Genomic DNA, 19,345 nt, shown 5'->3' with positions numbered 1-19,345 from the left:
ATGTGGGGGGAAATATAACAAACTGGTGCAACTGCGGCGAATGCGGGCAATCTAGTTGATCGAATCACAGTAGACTTACTAACTGGCTTGGCTGTCCTGTCCTGTCTTATCCTGTAATGTCCCTCATTTTTCCGCTCGAATTGCAATTACTTTGAGTGCCATGCCTTCGAAAAAAAACAAAACAAAAATGGTAAAGTGTCAACGAGAAGGAGGGTAAAGAATCCTGGGAGACGAGCATTCTGCCTATGGCCAAATCCTACTCCTTTTCTGTTTTTTCACTAAGGGAAAAACTGCTCATAAATTACTCGTTTTACAAGAGAAATACTAATGAAGTTTAAAATTGAATTTTTACATTTCCCAAAACTTTTAATTTTTCTAAAGAATCCAGGGAATATTTCTTCATAAAATTAGTTTTTAGTATCATAATGTCGATGTAGTTGAAAGCTACCTTTTTTTATAAAAAATTTTAAAACAATTTTGTTTTATAGCCACAAATCTGAAAAATAAAATTTCGTGAAGAAGAAGATTAGTCTTTTCTTCATAATCCCAATTTAAATTTGCGATTTTGAAACCATCTCTCTTAAAATACCGTCATTTTAAAGGCATTTCTTTTAAATTTGTATGAATATGTTTTTTTATTTTTTTTTTTTTTTATTGCATTTCTCGCAGTGTAAATTGTCGTCATTGTCATTCCATTTCTCAGGCAACTAGGCGAAAGGTACCCATTTGCATAAAATTGCTGTAACATTCTTTGCTCTGTGAGAGTGTGTGTTTTGCATGCGATTTGTCGGTGTGTGCGTGACTGTTGCACAAGATGTTGGGTTTGTCCTTTTTGTTGTTATGTGACAGTCATTGCAACTAAGCGAGTGCTGACCTTCAATTGGCCGACAATTTGGGAATTCGGGTGACTTGCCGAAAAAGTGAAAACAGTTACGCAAATCGGTGTCATTGAGCCTAACATTTTGAAGGCATTTATTGCAAGCCGTCTTTTCTCTTCTTTGTTTTGATATAAAACTTAATAAATATATTCCAAATAATAATAAAATAAAGAGTACAATTTGTAATGCCAAAACAGAAAACAGAAAACAGAAAAAGAAAATTTTAATTTGTATTTGCTAAAGTAAAAAATTAAATTCTTTCTACAATCAATAAAAAAAACTCAATAACAAATCAACATTAATTAACTAATTTTAATTATAATATTTGTGTTCTTCAATGAAAAGATTTAATCGATGCAATGGTTTTTCTTCGACCCTTAATTTCCTTTTCAAAATAAATGCATTTCTGCTAATAAAATCAAATGGAAAGTGATTGAGTTTACCGGAATATGAAAAAGCTAAAAGGGAAAATCATCTGAAAATAGATTTTAATTCCATCTTTCTCCATGTTTTCAACTCCAATCGAAAGTAAAGTGAAAGGGGAAATGTACAAAGCCGGAATAGAAAAGGAAAACGAAATCACGGTTGCAGTAAAAGTCATTTTATTTAATAAAGTATATTGTATACAAAATAATGTTTACTGCTAGGAGGGTTAAGTTCAATTTATTTAAATTAATTTGATCTTTTTTAAATCTTAAGTAATTTTGTCTAAAAGAACATTGTCTTTTGTTATAAATATATCATTACCAACTTTGAGATTAAATATTTATGGTGTTTAGTGTATTGCATACTTTTAGACAACAAAAACAAAACTAAATAGAGAAAATTCTTGCCGTCGACGTAAAAAAATGTTTAAACGTTTTTGAATATGCTAGTTGAATATTGGTTCTTCTTTGATTTTAATAACAGCATCTAAAATAAATAAAAAAGACAGGGCCTCGTTAAACAGCTAATTTCACAGATACTTGTTTATATACCTACTAACAATGGCAGCTTAAAATATTTTCGGCAAAGTGCAATGGCAATGGCAACGTGAAACTTAACGGGGGATGACTGAAAGTCCAGGGGCGGGTAAATTGGCAACGGGGCGGGGCGGCCCAGAGTCACGGTCACGGCTCACAGGTTAATTATGCAGCTTGTTAAGCCACACCATCGAAAAAAGCCTCGCTCCGAAAAGAATACAAAAACAACGCATGGAACAAAACGAAAAAAAAAAGGAATACCAAAACTTTCACGCAAAAAAAGAAGATGAAAACAAGAAAATTTCGCCAAAGGCAAAATCGGGGTGGAAAATTGTGGGGGTGGCAAAAAAACCGGGTCGCTTCATGTTGCGTTCGAGTTCGAAGCTAACTTTTGCCATTGGGGATATGTTCCAGGAACTTTTTTTTTATTAGGTTTACTGAAATGATTTCATATAGCGATGTGTGAAAATCGTTTACAAATATATGCTCTATAAAAAACTTATACTAATTAGTATAACTTTTTGTATTATATGTGTGTTATCCAAAGTAAAGTAATATTTTTCATAATTTTAGTAAATTGTTGATTTAAAAAAAGTTTCTGGGTTCCCAATTCGAATTTGTCTCTTGTTGGTTTTGGCTTTGTGCTTGAAAGTTAAAATAAGTTCACAAGAAATATCTACCAGAACTAAGCATAAATAAACAAGTGCGAATTCTCATTCCGTATTCAAGAATTCCACTTCGCTTTGCTCAGTGGCTTAGGGTTTGTTATTTATTTTCAATATGGTTAGGAGGACCTCTTTTCACAAGAATTGAGCGTGTGCTGGGAAATTCTTTAATGAATTTCAAACTACATTCTGGAATGAATGTCAGGTCCCTAATTAAAATTCGTATCTTTTGTTCAGGGACTTTAGCTCTATGCTCATGTTGCCCCGAAAAAAAACCCCACTTGTGTCGTCATATAATTAACCCAGTTTTAAGCGCCCCCCTTGCCCCCAATAACCAGAAAATACAAAAAGTATGTGTGCAATGTATTGAGGCTATTTTGTCACTCCCAAGCAGGAAAATTAAATGCATAAACTCTGTTCCCCAGAAACTACTATATACTGCACACGCAGAAAAGGAAATAGTACATCAAATATAAAGTACAAAATAGAAAAATGTCGCAGGAGAGTAGTAATGGTGGAGCTGGTGGTGCAGCGGCGCCACCACCGCAGTACATAATAACCACACCCAGCGAAGTGGATCCCGACGAGGAGCTGGGATCCCCCGAAAAGCACGTGCTGCAGAGTCAGCAATTCTCCAGCACAAGCAGCTCGACCAAAGTGGCCACTCGATCCTATTCGATGAGCAGCAGCACCAGCGCTCTGCAGCAAAGGCAGGAAACCCAAAGTCAGTTGCAGCAGATCCAGCAACAGCAGATGCAGCAGCAGCAAACGCAGCAAATGCAGCAAACGCAGCACACGCAGCAGAAGATCATATCCAGTTCGACGCGCAGTCAGAGTCTGCAGTCCAGCACAATTGTGGGTGAGGCCACTACCATTTCCACGGGAGCCACCCAAATGCTGACCTCGGCGGCAGCGGCATCCCTGGCCCAGCAGCTGAAGGCCCAGAGTTCCACCTCGATCATAACGAGTAGTGAGCAGCGAACCAGTACGAGCACCAGTTGCAGCAGCAGTACTCGATTCATAGCCAGCGGTGGCGTTGGCAGTGGCAGTGGCGGTGGCGGTGGCGGTGGCGGTGGCGGTGGCGTTGGCGTTGGCAACTCCAATTCTGGCAGCAATTCAAGCGGTGGCAAGACCCGCTTCCAGAGTTTCCTCCAGCAACCGGAGGGGGCACATCATGGCTTTTTGACCGCCCACCAGAAGCATGTGCGGCAGTTTGTGCGCTCCACATCGGCGCACTCGGAGGCGGCGGCCGGAGTGGGCGGCACCGGTTCGGGCCGGCCGGAAAAGTGCATCCGGAGTGCCTCCACGCAGATCGACGACCCAAGCAGCGGCAGTGTTGGTGGGGTGGACAGTCTGGTGGACAGCTCGGCCAGCGGCGGCTCCATGCAGCTGTCGATGAGCAAGCTGGGCCTGCAGCAGTCCTCCTCGATACTCATCTCCAAATCGGCGGAGACCATCGAGATGAAGAGCAGCTCCTCGTCGGCCGGCATGCGCACCCAGCTGACCCTGAGCGGGGGCTTCCTCGCCCCTCCGGGCAACCGGAAAATCACCATCCTAAGCCCCATCCACGCGCCACCGGGCCTGCACGACATGCTGAAACGGGCCCAGGGGCGGTCGCCACTCTCGCCCAGGATCAGCTTCCCCGGCAGCGATTCGGACCTCTTCGGGTGAGTCCCCTCCTTGATTCTATTCCAAATACCCCTGCATTGCTAAAAAAAAAAAAAAGACGTAAATCCCGGTTCATTTTCGGGCTTATTTATTATTATTATACAATAATAATGTTTAGTAAACGTCTAAAAGTATTTCACTAAAAAGTGAACACTGAAGGCCGATTTCTCAATGTATGAAGTTAAATTGCAGTTATGTTGCTCAAGAAGGTTACAAACTAAAGTTTTAACATGACATTTAGAAATCGGCCATTAAAGTATACTTTTGAGTCATCTATTTTATTATTTTAATAATGGTGTATAATAAATTCAATTTTTTCGAAATTCCGCCAAATTGTGCTCTAAATTACAAAATATATCCGTTGTGTCTGTGCCAAAGGGCTTGTCGACCCCTGACCCATAACCCTTGCCCTAAAACCCTCAATTTTCCGCCCAAGAGCCCTCCTTTTCCTAATTAACTTGTTTATATCCTCGTCCATGTCCTGGACTCTGATGGCACATTGAACTCGCTGCTAATTGTTGACTTGTTCTTGCAAATTGTCTGGGGGCGAGGCACTGGGAGGATGCGTGGCCATCAGTCAGAGAATGTCAAAGAAAAGCCTTCATCCCCCGAAAAAACGTTGTCAAAATGCCAAAATTGTTTGTCATAGTCGTATAATTAAATTTAAATGTTTTTAATTTTTTCGTTCCCTTAACTGTCGCCCCTCTCTTTCTCTCCATTTGCCACGCTCTCCTTCTGGCAGCGACAGCAGATATATATATATATATATAGCAGCAGGCACACAACAAAAAAGAAATCATAAGAAAATAAAGAGAATCATTTTAATGAACCCCGAAAAAGGAACGAAGGATGTGGCGGGGTAATTGAAACTGCCAGGCCATGAAATTTTAAAGCGCAAAAGGAAATTGGGAAAGGGAAAGTTAAACAATTATTGGAATTACGTCCATTAGATGTATTTAAATTTAATTGCAGGCGAAGAAAACGAAATGCAAATAGGGCCAGGCCAGGAAAAATGTGTGTATTCTGAAAATAAATCGATATGAAATGTTATACGCACTTATGGTTAAACACAAAATAACTGAAGCGTAAGGAAAATCATGGCAAGAGCTGTGGAGATTAACCTGTTGACAGTTGTTGCCCAATATTTGCATGTTTATTTTTGAAATGCAAAAAAATTTCAAGCGAAATTGTCAGGGTGTTGAGACGTGTCATTTATCAATTGAGTATGTTATTAAAGAGAGCTATGAAAACAAACATTGTTAAATTAAAAACAATACAATAATAATAATAGTTCCACAAATAAATAAAATGTTTAGTTCAGCTCACATTTTACATTGGAGTGTAAGGTGATTTTAAATCACTACAAATTTAAATTTATAAAAAAAGAGTTGCAAGACTTTAACAGTAAAACATTTTGCGGTGACTTCTTAGCAGTTGACCAACAAGTTGATCGCGCACTTTAGTCATAACATTAATTCCCAAATCAAAAATTCCCTTAGGAATTAACTAAAAGGGACGCCTTATAGTAAGGGGGGGGGGGGCTTTAAAAATCCAGACAGATTCGCAGGCAGGCCGCAACATTTGCATAGCTTTGGCCACAAGCCTGGCAGTACGACTACCGCCGCCTCGTGACCCCTGACCCCACTCATAAATCCGGGGGAGAAGCTCAAGGCTCAACTTTCTCTCTCTCTCTGTCTGTATGCGTGACTTATGTTTTCAGTTTATTTATTATTAAAAACACACAGACAAATGGTCCGAGAAGAATGTTTATTATTGTTGCTGTTTGCCCCAGTCAAACAGGCTAAACAACAAAAAGAAAAAGAAGAGAAAATAACACAGCACAAAATGTATACATTTCTCTGGGATTTTCGGAGTTTGGAGGTTGGAGGTTGGAGGTGGGAGGTTAGAGGACTGGTGGTGGTGGGAAGGACGAGAAGTCCTGAGGGGTGTTCCTCATTTATATGCCATTTCAAAGTCGGTGGTTTGCCTGGCAATGAATTGAAAATTTCAACGCCCCAAGCCGGCGAGCTAATGCCTATATAAATTATACTCCAATTTTTTAAGCTATCAGGGGATCGGCTCGGTGACGCAGCCCGCATTTTTTATCGACTTTAAAAGGGGTATTCCCCCAACGAAAGCATGCCATTTTGGTTTGCCCGTCGGCTTTGCCATGGGTTAAAAGGCGTTTGGGGATTTTTCAGATGGCGAAAAGTTGTAAAATAAAAGATTTAAGTGGTTAGTAAATTTGCAAACAAATAGCATATTTGATGAATGCCTAAGAGTTTAAACTTAAATTATTAACCAAAGTTTAAGAGAGATTTAAATGCATGTGAAATAACAAAGATAACAAACCCTTACTTCATTACATAAAGATACGGTCCAATCGACTATTAATATGCTAAGCACTTTGCCCATTACTTTTGGGTCTTGTATCCTTGTAGCAGGCCTCAAAATTGTTTTGAATTTCTGTCAATCAATCTTGGCAAGAAATTGTAAATAAAACTGTTCAACTTTAAACTCTTGTCGGTCAAGCCCTGAGTTTAATTTTGCAGTTAACCCATTAGGCAAACCACTTAACTACACAGAACAAAATTAGACAAAGTAGATACATAAAATTGTGATCAATGGTGTGTGTAAATAATAAATATTATAGATTCCTATTAGATTGATCTACATAATTTACTGGATGGCTCTTAAATTGTCTAAATTCAATTAATTATTATCTGTAAATGTTAAGACACTTGAAAACACCCCTGATTAATTTCTCTGTGTGTCCTGGTCATCTGACAGTCGTTTCCCAAAAAAGAGACTATTGAAAAGTTTTCCTTTTTCCGACAGTGAGAAAGATGCTGGCTGTCTTTTTGCTTTTCTTTGCTTTCCCGCGGGAGAAAGTGTGGGCGAAGAGTGGTAAAGAGGGACTTAGAGGGTTAAGAGATGGGCCGTGTTCGCATGCCAAAACGTGCCGTTGTTTGCATATTGTATTCGGAAAGGGTACTCTTCGTCCTCCCCTCTCTCTCGCTCTCTGTATTTTCAGTCGAGTGTTGCATTCTTACAGGCGCTAATGAAGGTATATTTGCTCAGCCAAAACGATGAAAACTGGGCCAAAGAAGACCCTTATTTTAGTAAGGATATTTTATTGAAAGCCTAATGAGCTGCGTCATTAATTTTGTGGGATTCGGGAAATCCATACTTTCATCCAGTGAGGCTTTTAATTTACTGCACAAATTTGATTGAGCTGTGCGGTTTAATGTGGAAATGCATATGTTAGTTCTCAAATAGTTTTGTTCTCTAAGTCATATTGATTAACAAAGCGAATACCTTATCTGCCATAAATATTGTCAATAAATGGTTGGGTTTCTTTGAAATAATAAATATAATTATATTCAATTGCACGATAATATTTTTAAATCTTCAAGGGCAAAGTTACCAGCGTTTTTTGTTTTTACGTTTTTAATTTTTGTAAATATTTTTTTGCCAGCAGTTTAATAAGCACTTGGTTGTGTGGATTTTTCTTTGACAACATTGTATCTCCTAGCATTTTTTCGCCCACCCAAAAGCAGCGGAAAACGGGCGAGCACAAACGGGTCTCTTATTTGAAAACAAATTAACGCTAATTCGAAGGCATTAAATCAACTATAAATTACGCGCCTAAACCATTTTGTTTGCCTTAATTTATGACCCAACTGTGTCAGAAATTGGAATGGTTTAACTGAAGCAGCGCAAATAAATAAATAAAATTAAATTAAATGAAAAATGAGTAGAGTCGATGCAACATAATGCACACTTTTGTATGCATCTGTTTAATTTTTTTTTTTTTTAAGCCTTTTGTTTGCTTTTACTGCTGACTTTACAAATATTACACATACGACACGTGTGACATTTGCAAGGCCCCCTTGTAAGAGGGAAAAGGACGGCATAGGCATCTCGGATGGCCATTTGAAGTATATCCCTAAGATAAAGGCAATCCGAGATGGGAAAATGCCGAGGCAAAGCGGAAAACAGAGGCACAAGGCACAAAAGGTGAGCCCTCGGATGAGAAGGAATGATAATAAACACAAAACCATTCAAAAAAAAGGACAAAGTAAAAGAGTTTGGGAATTTTATATACATTTCGTTGCATAGTTTAACAACAAAAAAACAAGGAGGAATCTAATTGAAATAATTGTAAAAACTTTCCGCGAATTAATTGACAAATGCAGTACATCAATTTTTCATCCGAATTTTGGAAATTTACTTGAATTCTTGGGAGGACTTATGATTAGAATTTAAGTTAAAAAAGGAAACAGCCTTCAATTTTTATTTTTTTATAAAACACAAGTACAGTAATTTTCAAAGAATTATGCTCTTTTGTAATCGAAAACATTTTTGAACTGATGATTTGAAAGACGAATATTCAATGCAGTTTTCATTTGTATATTTTCTTTTAGTTTTCATGTTGCGTTATTTAAGCAGCTCAATTTTTTCTAAAATACTCGTGGTTGGCCTTTGACTGTTGTTTTTTTTTTTAAGCTAACCGCTGACTTTTTGACCAGCTCCCTTTTCCATTTCCCCCTTATTTTTAAGCTGCTCATTGCTTAGCTTAAAATCCCTGCTGCACTTTAACCAAAAGCTAAAAGGAGTGATGAAAACAGAGGAAAACTTTGAGAAAACTTTGGCCACTCGCTGTTTGCAAAATTTAAGAAACGTTTTGATGGGAAATTAGCATTTAAAATCGAAAGGAAAAGGGAAAACGAGACACGAGACATGAAATATAAGCTTTAAATCTCTAAAAAATCATAAGCATTAATCTTTGGAAAATTATACATATTTCGTAGAAAGCTCATTAGCTGGGCAGCAAACCCAAAGCTTTGGAAAATGGCACAACACTTTTCCCATAACTTTTCACCACAATAAACTTGCCTGGAAAAGCTATTCTTTTATGCAAAGCTGCAAAAGCTTACGAGTGAAAACCCGCCTAATACAATTGTTGTTGCTTAAGGTCAGGTTTTTTAAATAGAAAAATTGAGAATAAGCAAAACAATCAAAATATAGTACCCAGTTCCTATGTTAAAAATATATTTATTAATTGATTAAATATAAATACTGTATAAACATTGTTAAAAACACAAACTAATTTTAGAGAATCTGTATCAGTATCAAAATCTATATGTAGTACAATAATAATATTCAATAATACTCAATAGAAAAATGGGATTTTTCAGAATATTCACCCTTAAAATTAGTAAAGTTGATATTTCTTACCATTTTGAATATGTTACCCGTTGAGAATTTATAAAAAATGTTTTTTTCAATTTACTAATTAATCGTTTTACCTTTTTCTCTTTGCAGGTAAGTCGATTATGTGAAGTTGCTACCTCTTTTGATTAATTAAGCGAGTTCGGTAAGATCGATTGCATCGACAAAATCGTCTTTTTTTTGTTTACCCTTTAAACATTTGAAAAAAAAGCTTTTGGCTTTGTGCGCGCGATATTATTGCGTATACGCAGCGTGCAACTGGTTGGTGGGCATGTCAGCCCGCCCTTTTTTTAACCTTTCCTCCCATTTCCACCCCCAACCCCTTTTCCCATGTTGTTTTAACAGTTTGACACCCAGGAGAAAAACAATCAGCAACACGTTGAACCTTGGCATTTTCGCTCGTCGTTTTTATGATTAACTTTTCGGTATGTGCAGTGGCTAGACAAGAGAACTGAGCTGTTGCACTGAAAAAAAAATGATTAAAATGCTGAGGGTCAAAGTAATCATAATGTGTGATGAATAATGACTTTATGTCATTATTTAAAATATGAAATATTGCGAACTATTTCCATAAACTAAAAAACTACGACTACTATACAATTCAGCTGTATATATATTTTTTTTTCAAGTGTAGCTGGGGCGGAGGGGCCGGTGCAAATTGCCCGGGGGCGTGGCAGACCGCCCACCTGGCGCTGTTGCAACTGCAACTGTAACATCAGCAGGCAACTGAAATGCGAAATGAGAAATGAGAGACGCATGCAATTTGTTTGTCCGCCGGCCACGCCCACCGCCCGCTGGCAAGGGGGCGTCGTGGGCGTGGCAGTGGCAGTGTGTTTCGGGTACACACGCTCAGCGGGCGGGGCAAAAATCTCAAACGACACAGAAGCTAAAAAAGCAGGAAATTGAAAAATATTAAGCACGACAATAAATATCTATGAGGAAAATAATGAAAATGCTTTCGGCTGCCAACTAGCTTGGGGTTTTTTTATTTTTAAGAGAAAACCGCCAAGATTCTCGGTAACCAGTGGCAAAATACCTATCGTAAGTGCAAATCCAGCAATATTCAAGGAAAAACTTATTCCATTTATAGTTTGTTAATATTAACCTTATTTTAAATAATATTAAGACAATTATTTGCGATGCTGTGTATACCAATATTTAAACCAAAAGTAAACACTTTTCGCCATCGGCACAATTCAATGCTGGCTTTAATTCGGCCAATGTAAAAGTGTAAAAAGCGCCCAAACAATTCAGGTAATTTTTCCCTGAAATTCGAGTTTCCCTAGTGGCGAAAAGAAAAAAAAAACAAACGTTTTTGTCGCAAATATTTGACTCACGGCCGTCCCCAAAAATCTCTCAAACAAACAACGAGAGGCACCCTCCATCGGATGTTATATATGCGTATATATAAACATATATCCTCCCGATCTCCGGGACCCCTGCCACGCCCCCTCCACCTACCTCCTGGGTGCCATTGCCCATCCATTAGTTTTCTGTTTTTTTCTCCGCCTCTCTCTATTTTTTTTTTGTTTCGTCCTTTTTTTGTATTGTTGTTGTGGCTGTTTGTCAAAGCAAAAATGGACACAGGCCAGCGGGGAAATAGATTAAGGGGTATACGGACAGGAAGAAACAGGAAACAGGACTCCTTGAAACTGAGGGGACATAAATAGCATTTTTGTAAAATAAAGTTGACAAAAAAAACCGGAGGTGCGAGAATGCTATTTGTTTTGATAATTGTCATTGTATTTAACATTAAAATGACTATTGATAAACATAAATACTATATTAGATGATTCGTCTTTTGATAAGTCGTGTTATGAATATTGGGATAAATACAATATTTTTATAAACCGATACATTAAAGATTTACACTTTGTAGTTTATTCCTGTATCTAATAATGCTTAAAATGCGATTGAATGCTGTCCGATAAGGTATCAACTTAAAGTTAAGAACTGCCCTCGCTGGCCAAGTTAATTCCCATTTTGATGGATCTCCCTTCCGGCTGTTTGGAGCAAAAGACCGGAGAGCTGCGATACCATCAACATCTGGTTCGGGCGGTCATAACCATAACTCCCAAAAATGACGAAAGGTGCTCCCGTTCGGTTCCACCTGTTCTGTTTAAAAACCCCTCAAGCACCCAACCCACGAACCGCATCTCATCCAGCGGGCTCCTCGAAAATGGCACCAAATTTTCATTAGAACAAGTGGCGAGCGGCATCTTTGATGGATAACTCTCGCAGGATAATTGCAATCCGAGCCCGGGGCTCAGGCTCATTTCAGGCCACTTGCGCCCGGCACTCGGCTCTCGGCTTCTTTGTTTATTTTTATTGGGCCGAAAGAAATTTGAAACTTCTAGGTGACCCCCGACTCTCGACCCTTGACCCCGTGCTCCCATTTTGTTTGTGCGTGCAGCACCTTGAGGCACCTGGTGCAGCTTAAGAGCTAATAACGAATTGCCGGCAGTGAGTGCAGCGTAGGGTGTAGGGTATAGGGTGGGGCCGATTAATCGAGCTATCAAAACCGGCTCGTGTCCCCAAGACACTGGACCACAGAGTAGAGAATGCCCATGCCACATTCCTAGCTGAAATTAAGTTATTCAGAAAATCATAAACTGTTAAAAATGTAACGACTGTATTTGTATGCCAAATAATACAGTTTTTGAGTAGAACACCACAGTTTGGATTTGCTACGTTTTATTTACGGGTGTACAAAAACTCTGTTGTGCAGTGTAATATTTTCGAAAGCCTTATATATTTAATTTGAAAATTCCCAATAACGATTAGACTGTAGTTGGACTTTCAGCCAAGTTAAAATGGCTGGAAAAGTTTACTCTTGATTGATTTAAAACCCTGTTATCCAGTGTTTAGCAAAGACGTCAACCATTTGAGTTCGCCGTCGCTGCACTTGCCCCTCTCACGGCGTCGCTGCCGACGTCGCTGCCGCCGCGCCCATCACTTGACCCCCAAAATTATCTATTACTATTATTATTAGGTCTTGCCAATATCCAATATCAAAAATGCAAAACTCAAATGCAAATTGCCGAAGAGAAGGGATGCATAACTTAAGTTTTCAAGTGCAGTGCGCAACAACAGCAAAAACAACAACAGAAAGCAGCGACGTCGACAGAGCAAGTCTGATAAGAATGCATGACAACTGAGGGTGAGGAGGGGGAACTGATTGGAATCAAGAGCGCGCAGCCTTCTGCGCAAAAGAGAAATTCGAAAATGCCGCTCTCTCCGGCAAACGGTAAATAATAGTTAATAGTGGAAAATAAACAATACCAGTAAATAGCCAGGAACTTATTCTCTGGCGATAAGAATAAAAAAAGTTTCCAAAATTTATTTTTCTGCGCAAACTTTTAAAGTTGGCCCAGAGTTTGGAGGTTAGTACCAAGAATAATGCGCTTTTATTGGAGTAGTCTACTACTATTTTCATTCAGTAGAAAAGTCCGCCTTCCGCCGAAACGAATTTTAATGCCCTGAATAGCATAAAAAATTTAAGAATAAATTAAATTTTATAATTACACTCTTTGACTTACACGTCAGCCCTGAAGGCAAAAAGAATAAATAAATTGATTGTAAGACTCACACAGATTTTTCGATTCATACTAATTATGCATCGATCGCTTCGTATTTGTATTTTACAATAAAATGTTATTTTAGTTTTAATTTTGCTTTGAAATTCGGAAATTTATCACTTACCTCTTACTAATATTCACTTCGTGATATGACTTTCACTTTTTATGTACTTTTAAGCTACAATAACTTGAGACTAAAAATGTTTGAAAAATGTTGTGGGACACCGTTTTCATGAACGTATTTTTAATATTTAACAGTGGAACAAAATCCTTTTATACATTTCTTACGCGCACGCGTTCATTTTGTTCATCTTCGTCTCTCTCGTTTTGTTTTCTTTTTGTGCTTCTCCCTCTGCCGCAGTCGACGTCGATGCCAGCGCAATTCGCCGCTGCTCGCTCTGCCGATTTTCGCTGCTCTTTGCGGCAGATTTCTTTTGGAAAAACGATGATTTCTAACATTTCTGTTAGGATAACGTTGGTTTTTAACATTTATGTTAGGACAACGTTGGCCTTTAACATTTCCGACATATCGGCTGTAAACGATTCAAAGGCAATTGAGAGAACGCAACGGCGGCTAATGGCTCCCTGCTCTCTCAACTACGTTTTCCATACATTACTGTGCGCCGTTAGCTAACATTTCTGTTGGGAAAACGGTGATTTCTGTAAGTTTTTAGCATTTCTGCTGCTTTTTAACATTTCTGCTGGGAAAACGTTGATTTTCAAATTTCTGAACTCGGCCCGTGCAATTTCAAGACGAGTCGAAACGAGAATTTCGGCCGAAAAACGTGGTGTAGAGCGCATCGCATCGCGCATCGCATTTCGCATATCGTGTGTGTGTGCGTGTGTGTGGATGCGTGTGTGTGCGTGCGCGCGCGCCGCCTAAAAACAAAAAAAACACCAACCATTATCATAACCATAATAATAATAAACAATAAATACGCGTAAAAATCGTAAATACTAAATATTCGGTAAACGAAAAAGCATTGCCGTGTGTTTTTTGTTATTGTGTTTTATCTTTTTTTAAGTGCCCCTCGCACGTGTGTGCAAAACAACAACAAAACGCAAAAGGGGAAAAGGGAAAAAGAAAGAGAAGCTGTAAATTACATAAAAGAAGCGGCAGAAATAAAGATAACCGATAACAGAGCGGAATGATAAGCACAAAAAAAGGGGGAAAAATACACCAAAACTAATGCCAGTAATTACAAAAAAAATACATAAACAAAAAGTCATTTAAAAGTTAGTGCAAAATAAACAAAACAAAAATCAAACAAAGGGCGGCATCAAAAAGTATTAAAAAGGCTAGAAAGCGTGCTGAACAAAGCACCATAAAATAAACACACACACACACACAACTAAAAGCAACCAAAAACTACCAAACTTCTTCCAAATAAAATCGAAAGGCCAAGGAAATTGCCAAAGTTTTAAAATAAAAACCAAACCAAAAATAAAACCCCTCAGTGGAAATACAACAAATCAAAATACTCCATTAGAAACCAATATTACCAAATTAAAAATTCCAAACAATAAGCAAAACAAAGACAATAGAAGAAGAAGAATAAAAGAATAAACGCAGACAAATACAGTGATTAGTAAATGTTATTCATCACAAAAAGCAAGTCAAGTAGGCAAAATAATAATCAAAACAAAAAAGATAGCAATAAATGCGAGTGAGTATTCAAATTGAGTTCCATAAACCCAAGAATTAATAACGATTGTCAAGAAATAAGCACTGATCCATTATAAAAAAAACAGTATTGCAACAAAATAACTAATATATGTATAGGAAAAATGCAAGTGTGACCAAATAAAAAACCAGTCGAAAGATCGAAATAGATCGGTATTAAAAATGTCAAATATCTTATTCTGGCATTCCTGACCTTGAGCCGGAAAAACCCAAGACTAAAACAAAAACAAAAAGTTTTAAAAAACGACCAGCAAATTTCCAAAAGATACAAACAAAAAAAAAATGTATAATATCAGATAAAAAACAATGAAGTTAATAAATTTAATATTTATATTTGAAAATACTAAAAATTAGGAAACTCAAAAATTTTGAAACTGTTATTAATTTAAACAATTTAAGATATTTAATAAATTCTATAAATTGCTTATCAATTCAAAGATTATTAAAGAGTTTTAAAAATGTTAACCTTAAAAAAATTTTTAAAGTTTTTAAAAAGTTTTTAAATAAAATTCTCATAGTTCAGTAAAACAAATTCTTAGGAATGCAAAGTGTCGATTTAATCCTTTTAAACTAAAATTCGTTTCTTAAAGTTTTTAAAAATTAAAATAAAAAGACAACCACCGTTCCGATACAAAAAAAATATTGAAATAAACCAAAATTAAATACATTTTTTTTTTAAATGCTAGAATGTTGATTTTTAAAAGTTTTAGAATTCTAAGACTTCAGTAAACCAAATCTTAAGGAACGGAAAGTGCCGATTTAACCAAAAAACTAAACTTTTTTTAAAGTTTTGAAAATAAAAAGAAAAGGACAACCACTGTTTTGATAAAAAGAAACATTTAAAATAAACCGAAATAATTTTTTTAAAAATTCTCATTAAATAATTGTAGAATGCCGCCGCCGCCGCGACGTCGACGCAGCAGCGCTCTGCCTGCGTGAGTGTGTGCGTACCTAAACCTAATGTGTGTGTGTGTGTGAGCATCTGAACTGGCGGCCAAAAGTGACGACGACGCCGACGTCGCCGTTGCAGCGCGTCCAACGCCGCCGGCAGCAGCAACAACAACAACAACAACAACAACAACCACCACTCCCAGATCTACAACAACACCTGTAACAACAACAGCATATAGATCACGAAATTTGCTTAAAGCTACCGCCAAAGTGAAAAAGAAGAAAAAGTGGAAGCAAATCTCCTTTGTCGACGATCAGCAGCGTTTGAAGCAAGCAGCAGCAGCGACGTCGGCAGAACGCAAACGTTCCACCAGCAGCGCCCCGCCCGCCCTCGAGAGCCACGCCCCCCACCGACTGGGACGCTTTTTGCGGCAGAAGAGCAGCGAAACGAGCAGCGCTGCGACGACAGCAGCGGGACAGCGTCGCAAATCATCAGCGGCCTCGATAATCGCAGCGGCAGCGGCGGTGACTGCCAGCGGTCTAAATAGCAGCAGCTGCGCAGCGACCGCCAGCGAGGAGCAGAACTCAAGCGGTACCCTCAGCGGTATCGGCGGCAGCAGCGGCTGCAGCGGTAATACTTCGACGTCGACGTGGTGCGGTAGCATCAACTTCCTGGTGTATATGGTGTGTTCGTTCTGCTGCTGCTGCTACAACTTTCGCAATTCGCCATCTAGGTGAGACCCAGGCCTATCGATAAGCTATCGAATTTTTAGCGATTATTGCAAAGAATGTAGGATCGATATCACGCCATCTCTTCTAACTTCTGTAACTTTAGCACACTTATTTGTATTGATATTAGTTGACAAAGTGGTTGAAAAGGTGATTCTGTCGATAAGTTATCGGGGATCAAGCAGTGCAAAAAGACACGATATCATTTTATTCCATCCTTAAACGCTTTTACTTTTATTAATATAAATTGGGTAAGCTTGCGAAATTCGTGCAACTATTGAAAATGATGAAAAATCGATACCATATTATTCCATCCTCTGTAACATGAACTTTTTGACTCATCTTGATTTTATTTTGTTATCGAAACTGCCGATTGCCAATACATAAACCTAGATCGATATATTACAATGTTTTACAAATATTCTATCGACATTAATTTTTTCGATTCGAAAATCTAGGCAATAAATTTTCTATGCTTAATAATGAAAGTTGCTTTGCTGATATACCCCATTTGGTGCCAACCTCCCCGAAGATCTCTTTCCAGCGGTATCTATAATTAAGTTGTTAGAATTCTATTCATAAACTATACTTCTACCGCGAGTTGTACCATTTGTTTAATAAAGCATGATCGGGTCCCCATGCAAAGCGAAGCTTATCTAACCACATAAAAAGAAAATAAAACAAAAGGCAAAACAGAACTGAGCAATGAGTGAAAATAAAAAACGTTCAAATTGCAGGCAATTTTGATAGCACGATCTTGCTGACACATGCGATACAGATACAGAGCAAACGTTCAACTGAATAAACCAAGAGGATCAATCAGAGCATGTTATAGTTAAAATGAAAATACTTAATTTAAATGAAAATACTTATGAACGATGCAGATATGTTTAAGAAAAGCTTAAAGATTCAAATATTTTTCCTTTTATTTTCCGAGCTAGTCAACAAATCGAAAAATATCGTTAATGTATTCTCAATCATTATTATCGATTAACATATTTGATTTGAACATTTTAAATCTATTTTCTTTAGTTCAATTGATAATTTATTAAATTTTGTGATGTAGCTAACAAATCAAGAGCCTCGTGAATGTACTCTCAAACAAAAGTATCGATAATTAAATTCGATTTAAACATCTGAAACCTATTTTCTTTGATTATGAAAGTTAATCAATAAAAATTCACTATTTTTTTTTTTTTTTAATTTTATTAAGGGTTAGAAAATAAATTTGATTCAATATTCCAGGCTAGTCAACAAATAGAAAAACCTCGTTAATGCATTCTCAATCAATATTATCGATAATAAAATTTGATGATGGTGATGTGAAGGGTTAGAATTTAAGTGATTGTCGAATGAATACCAAATGGTATGTGGATTAATGAACCAACTCAATTACGAGCAGATTCGCCAGCAAATACTCGATTTAAGGCATTCCAATCAGAAGGATAATATCCTGCTGGGTATTATCCTCTTTTCTGTCACCCCCAATCTTCCCGTTCTTCCCAATTTCCCCGCCCGATTTTCGGTTTTCTGCAATCGGTAAGCTGCTTGCTGTGAGACCCACTTGGGACTAATTATTACTCGGCCATCCTGCCTGCCATATATCCTTCAACAGAAATCAACTGAAAGAGACGGAGCGGCTGTCGTCGAGTGTCGGGAAAGAGAGGGACGATGTGGGTGTGGGTGTGGGTGGACTCTGCACAGGTGCAGAGTCTGCTGCGACGAGAGCAGCGTCGTTGGCGGCACCCGAAAAACGTGAAGAAACGCAAACGCGTCGTTCTATTTTTTTCTGTTTTGTATTCGGAGCAATCAAATTTTAGGCGCAGATTAGAATGCTGCGAGGTCAAAGTTCAAGGTTGCACACCACCACAAAAAACAGGGATGATTTTTCCAGCCCCAGCCCCATCAGCCTCTACTTCCATTTTTTTGTCGTCATCTGTTTGTTTCACATTTGGCAATTAGCATTTACCGCCTGTTATTTTCCTTTTGTATTAATTGCGTAAAATGTTAATCTGTTGAACTTGTCAACGGAATAAAGTAAAGAACAACAAAGGCAAACAAAAACCTCAAAAACACGAACACCAAAATAAGCCAAAGCAATTAAAGAATCCAGTAAGAAGCTGAGCATATAGCCACCCTCCCGTTTTGCACCTCCTCGACAACTTCAAAGGTCGCTGATGATATACAGTGATCCCCGAAAGTGTGCCTATTTGAAAACCAATTTTGTTTATTTAAAAGTCGATTTGGATTAAACAAAAATACGTTTAAAATAACTTTATTCTGAAAAGCATAAATAAATACTTTAAACTATTGTACATTAAAGCAGGCATAATACATACAAAAACGGATAAAGGAGTAAAGCAATCATTTTTAATTGGTAATTTCAATAAAAATGTAATATTGTATTATTTAAATTTGTTTTTTTTTTATGTTATTATTATAAGATTAGTATGGATTTTGATAACACTTTTATAAATTGGAAACGTTATCTTGATTATTATTAGTAAATTACAACTGAGCCATTGATGAAATCTCTTAATATCTAGAAATATATATATCAATGTTTTGAGATTTAAACTTTTAAATTGAATAAGCTTAACCATTTTTAAGTTTGTAAGCCTTACTAATTAACTATGTAATACGTTTTCTCTTTACAGGTAAGTCGATTATGTGCACTACCTTCATTCTAATTAATAGAACCACTTTGGTAAGCTTATTTGCATCGGCAAATGAAAACAAAGCCATATGAAAACTAAACAATAAGCCGATTTTTGCAAACGATTATTGCGTATACGCCATGTTAAATGGGTAATTTTAGATACTGGGCATTAATTTAGGAAAGTCATGTAAACTAAAAACAATAAGAAATCATTGTTTAATGATGAGTAGTTAATATGAGATTTAGCTGTAAGTTCTGCAGAACTGGCTTCCTCTACTTTTTATTCCCTAATTATTTGCTTTAAATGTAAAATATTTGTGTTTGTTGGGGGGCCGGTCTCGTAAACGGACAGGTGCCCTGCATTATATTATTTGTGGTCTTTTCTTTTTACTTTTA

General features: G+C 37.5%; 2 protein-coding genes across 7 annotated transcripts in view; one reads left to right on the top strand and one right to left on the bottom strand.

Moving 5' to 3' along the window:
• LOC128266015 (protein new-glue 4) overlaps positions 1–15,061 on the bottom strand; it is a 55,527-nt gene extending 40,466 nt beyond the window's left edge. The window contains exons 1-2 of one of the 2 annotated variants that reach the window (XR_008269001.1): positions 13,111–15,061; positions 4,123–4,214 (exon numbers count right to left, since the gene is read on the bottom strand). The gene's annotated coding sequence lies outside the window, so the exon portion shown is untranslated. Of the gene's footprint in view, positions 1–4,122; positions 4,215–13,110 lie in introns of those variants that run through there. The other variant, XM_053002284.1, reaches the window with a different exon arrangement.
• Positions 1–19,125, top strand: part of LOC128266012 (cAMP-specific 3',5'-cyclic phosphodiesterase-like) — a 58,651-nt gene extending 39,526 nt beyond the window's left edge. The window contains exons 3-4 of one of the 5 annotated variants that reach the window (XM_053002278.1): positions 2,931–4,172; positions 18,948–19,125. In XM_053002278.1, coding sequence (XP_052858238.1) covers positions 2,998–4,172; positions 18,948–18,951 — 1,179 coding nt within the window. In that variant the 5' untranslated portion in view covers positions 2,931–2,997 and the 3' untranslated portion in view covers positions 18,952–19,125. Of the gene's footprint in view, positions 1–2,930; positions 4,173–9,501; positions 9,708–15,560; positions 16,361–18,947 lie in introns of those variants that run through there. The other 4 variants (XM_053002277.1, XM_053002273.1, XM_053002271.1 and 1 more) reach the window with 4 other exon arrangements.
• Positions 19,126–19,345: the final 220 nt, after the last annotated feature.

This window comes from Drosophila gunungcola, unplaced genomic scaffold (assembly GCF_025200985.1).
Source record: "Drosophila gunungcola strain Sukarami unplaced genomic scaffold, Dgunungcola_SK_2 000222F, whole genome shotgun sequence".
Lineage (NCBI taxonomy): Eukaryota > Metazoa > Arthropoda > Insecta > Diptera > Drosophilidae > Drosophila > Drosophila gunungcola.
The sequence above is the reverse complement of the archived record's forward strand: the minus strand, read 5'-3'. Positions and strand labels throughout refer to the sequence as shown.